This window comes from Nannospalax galili, unplaced genomic scaffold, assembly GCF_000622305.1.
Source record: "Nannospalax galili isolate Female #2095 unplaced genomic scaffold, S.galili_v1.0 scaffold382, whole genome shotgun sequence".
NCBI lineage: Eukaryota > Metazoa > Chordata > Mammalia > Rodentia > Spalacidae > Nannospalax > Nannospalax galili.
Window position 1 is genome coordinate 2,260,602 of NW_008348685.1, and position 4,460 is coordinate 2,265,061.

The 4,460-nt window shown below is 46.3% G+C and overlaps 1 protein-coding gene across 3 annotated transcripts in view; it reads right to left on the minus strand.

Moving 5' to 3' along the window:
• Positions 1–308: 308 nt before the first annotated feature.
• The window catches only part of LOC103744225 (immunity-related GTPase family M protein 1-like), a 39,803-nt gene continuing 35,651 nt past the window's right edge, over positions 309–4,460 (minus strand). Inside the window, exons 3-5 of one of the 3 annotated variants that reach the window (XM_017801313.2) lie at positions 3,433–3,658; positions 1,260–2,484; positions 309–837 (exon numbers count right to left, since the gene is read on the minus strand). In XM_017801313.2, the coding sequence (XP_017656802.1) occupies positions 1,267–2,484; positions 3,433–3,459 (1,245 nt within the window). In that variant the 5' untranslated portion in view covers positions 3,460–3,658 and the 3' untranslated portion in view covers positions 309–837; positions 1,260–1,266. Of the gene's footprint in view, positions 838–871; positions 2,485–3,432; positions 3,659–4,460 lie in introns of those variants that run through there. The other 2 variants (XM_017801312.2, XM_008845955.3) reach the window with 2 other exon arrangements.

The window sequence follows — 4,460 nt, forward strand, 5'->3', positions numbered from 1 at the left end:
CTCTCTCTCTCTCTCTCTCTCTCTCTCTCTCTCTCTCTCTCTCTCTCTCTCTCTCTCTCTCTCTCTCTCTCTCTCTCTCTCTCTCTCTCTCTCTCTCTCTCTTTCTCTCTTTCTCTCTCTCCCTTCCTTCCTTCCTTCCTTCCTTCCTTCTTTCCTTCCTTTTTATTTTATGTGCATGAGTGTTATGCCTGCATGTATATAAGTGCACCCATGTTTCACTGTGTCCACAGAGGCCAGAAGAGGGCATTGGATCCCCTGGAATTGGAGTTATGTATGGTTGTTAGCCACCAGGTGGGTGCTGGGATTCGAACCCAGTTCTTCTGCAAGAGCAGCCAGCGCTCTTAACTGCTGAGCCATCTCTCAGTCCCTGACACTGAGTTATAATCTCATTTCCTTTTAGATTACCCAGCCTCAGATATTTTGTTCTGACACCAGAAAACAAACTAAAACCTTGTCCTTTCAGGCTTGGAGGACGTCGCTCTTCACTGTGTTTCCTCAATTTTTAACATTATTTCCTGGTAATCTCCTTGAACCCTGATCACATATTTGAAAGAAATACTCTTAGCAAATTCTCCTCAGGTGATCCAGCTTGATGTCTGATGATGTCATCACTTTTTGCCATGACCTTGATTCATATAAACTCTCATTCCCTCTTAAGATAACCCTTTTAGGCGCCTGGCAGAGAATGCATGAAGGGCAAACACCTTGCAGGCGGGAACAGTCTTGAGTCCTGGCTCCAACATCAAATAGAATCCAAGGAACAGTTACTACCATTTTCTCTTTCTACCTCCGAACTGTAAGTGTCCCTCTGCTGCAGTTGAGTCATTAACAGGGTATCTAGGGAAAGGAAGGAGAGAGGAAATACAAAGGCTTTAATGAAGAGGAATTACCTTTAATGTCTTTAACTGAACTGAATTAGACATATATCACAAGTAACAACTGAAAAAAATTCTATATACCAGGCTAGGAATTTTAATGATTTTGAAAACTACTTGCTCTTCAGTGGAAACATGCATTAGGATTGAGGCTGTAAAATGATTTTAGCTCCTTTCAAAGAATGTCTAGCCCTTATAGAAAGTGTCGCTATATCTTGGACTGAAGGGATAGTGCAGCCGTTAAAGACTAAGGCTAACAACTAAAAATGAAAGTGTTGCTATATCTCTTGATTTCTAGTTGAGAAATAAGAACCTAACTAAGAAGGGGATTCCAAGGCAGCCTGACTTCCATGTGACCATAAAGGCGCCGGGCTATTCCCAAACCTGGATTTCAGGGAAGGGTGATGGAGTCTTCCAGGATTTTCCTCAGGATGGTTTTGGTGTCCTGGGCAACTAACTCAAGCACACGTCTGTGTCTCACGCGTCTAAACCGGTGGATGACACAGTGACATAAGCGTGGGAGACACCCAAGAAAGCGGAGGAGCTCATTCATGAATAAACAAGTCATCAGCTTCAGTCTCCAGTCCCCTCTGCGGATAGTGTGCAAGTCTTGGGACTTTATATTGGTCTTGTACTCCATCACCACTGTCCCCATACTCTGAGCCACCTGCTGAAGTGATTCATCATCCACACCAAAGAGCAATCGGAAAGCTTTCAGACACTCCCTCAAATCATCCTCATTCCTGATATCAAGAGTATTCTTCAAATGCCCCTTGGCTATTGTCTCCTTCCAGGAGGCCACTTTATCGTTAATGATCTTCTCACAGATGCTGGAAAGGGTTCCTAAGGGATCACAGCACCTGATGTTGGAGAGGTCTCTATGCAGTGTGTCCCTAAGCTTTGGGAAGTCATGCAATAAAGGGTCTAGGTTGGATACCAGGAATATAGGGGGTTCCTGTACCCTCTCCTTCTGGAGGTTTTCCTGGATATTCTCTCGGATATTCTGAAGGAGCCGGATCTCTGAAAGGACACTTGTGCTGAGGTCTCTGTCCAGCTTAGTCCAGACAACATAGAATCTCTTTCCCATCTCTTGGATGGCTTTGGCAAGCTTCACGTGATTTGAGCTGAACTGCTCAGATGCAGTGATGATGAAGAAGCCATACTGGCTGAACTGCATCTCTTTCAGATAGTTTTCCACGCTCTGTGCTGTGGCCCCTGTACCAGGCAGGTCCCACAGCACCACGTTGGGGAAGTGGGAAGAAGAATAGGAGGCCGGCGTCTGGGTGGTCCTCACCACCCCAGTGGGAGCCGAAGCCGCCTCCTCATGGCCGATGACTCGAAGTGCATTAATGAAGGATGACATGCCATTGCCTGTGTCCCCAGTCACAGCGATGCTCACTGGAGTCTGGGACAATGCTGCCACGGTCTTCTTGATCACAGACACCAGTTCCAGAAGCTTCCCCTCTTTCAAGGCCCTTTCAATATTCTTGCTGACCTCAGGTAAAATTTTCCAGCCTGTATGGTATGACACGACGGAGGTGAAAGATGAAGACAGTGGGGTGTAATGGGACACAGAGGTCTCTGTCATGTTGCCGAGGAGCGGAGCAGCCTGTGGAAGTAGAAGAGGGGAAGTTGGTCACAGGTGATACAGGAATTAGTGGACTTCACATTCCAGCCTCGGTTTCAGATCCATAACCAAAGAGAGAGCAAAAAATCTCATTTACAAACAGAACACTTCGGGAGATTTGCACATTCTTAGAAGGGAAGACGGTCCTGAGGATTGAGCTATAACCATTGTGTGAAGGGTGCTGCTCTACATGTGTTCAGTGGGAACGCGGGGCCCTTCTTTAGTTCAAATGAGTAGATGGAACTGACACTTGGAAATTCTGGAACGCAGCTCTCCACATCCAGCCACCCATTGGTGAGGAGCAGCAATTCCTCAGGAATGTCCTCCTGAGTCAAGTATAACTTAATTTTTTTTTTTTGTGGTCTTTTTGAGACAGGGTCTCCCCATAGCCCCAGCTGTCCTGGAACTCAGTATGTGGACCAGGCTGGCCTCGAACTCACAGAGATCTGCCTGCCTCTGCCTCCTGAGTGCTGGGATTAAAGGTGTGCGCCACCACACCCGGCCAAAACCATTATTTTTTGGCTGAAGTATTGTTCTTTGAGCCTCACAAGCCTTTCTGTTCCACTAGGAGCACCTGTGGTGACCCTTGAATCATCTGCGGACTTGGTTTGTCCTCACATTGAGGTAGGAGGCTTCCCCAGAAGGCCTAGTTATTTGTCTGAAGGACAACGTTCATGGCCATGGTAGGCCCCCACAGTGCAGCCTTTTGCCCTCCGCAATCTCTATGGGTGCCCCTTCACTTGCATCTCTCCTCAGGGTGGCTCCTGCCTATACTCCAGTTCTGCTCCCCATAGTCTTGGGGTTCCTATCCAGTCTCAGGACCTGGACTCTCTTCACACAGAGGGAATGTGCTAAGAGCTCCTTGAAATGTGGACAATTCTCTGGAGCTACAGTTTTCCTCCTTGTACACCAGGAAGTCATGTTACCCACCTCCCAGGACTTGTGTGATGGTTTCATGACAAGATTCTCGTGATGCGCTCTGCACGGCTCTCAGCTTTTTGGTGATGCTCTCTGGTCTTATTAGGATCTCTGAGGACTTCCTCTGGTTGTTCGTCCTCTCTCCGACTTTAACCACACAGCAAGAAGGTCCTATGTCTGTGAATCTGTGTTGGGTCCTTTGCGTGCATGCCTTAACTCACTTAATATTCCTCAAACCCTATTAGATAAGTGATATTTATTATTGCTGATTATGGGTGAATAAACAGAGAATTATTAACAAATAGTCATTATTTTTGAGACAGGCGGCTTTATCTATGTAGCCCAGGCTGGTCTTAAACTCATGATCCTTCTGCCTTGGTCCCTTTAGTGCTAGAATTACAGGGCTATACCACCATGCTCAATAACAAGTCTTTCCTTTTCTTTCTTTCTTTCTTTCTTTCTTTCTTTCTTTCTTTCTTTCTTTCTTTCTTTCTTTCTTTCTTTCTTTCCCTTCCTTCCTTCCTTCCTTCCTTCCTTCCTTCCTTCCTTCCTTCCTTTCTTTTTTTTGAGACAGGGTCTCTGTGTAGCACCAGCTGACCTGGAATTCGCTATATAGATTAGGCTGGCCTTGAACTCACAGAGATCCACCTGCTGCGTTTCGAGTGCTGGGACTAAAGGCGTGCACCACCATGTCTGGCTCCAATAACAAATCTTAAGCTACATAGGGTGCTTAAGAGATCCAAAGGTTGACCCCTAGACTGTAATTCCATGTTTCTGCCTGAATAGTGAAGACAGTCCTACCTCACAGAAACTGACGATTTGCTGGATGCTGAGGTACTTCCCTTGGGAACACTGGCTCACTTACTGCTACCAAATTGTCATTTATCCTTTAGCTGGATATGTCTTTCATAATTTTGAAAGATGGTGTGCTGGATAGCTTTAGTGTCAACTTGACACACCTGGGTTGAGGGAGCCTCAATCGGGGAATTGCCTCTATTGGACTGGCCTGTGGCCATGTCTGAGGGGCATCTTCTTGATGA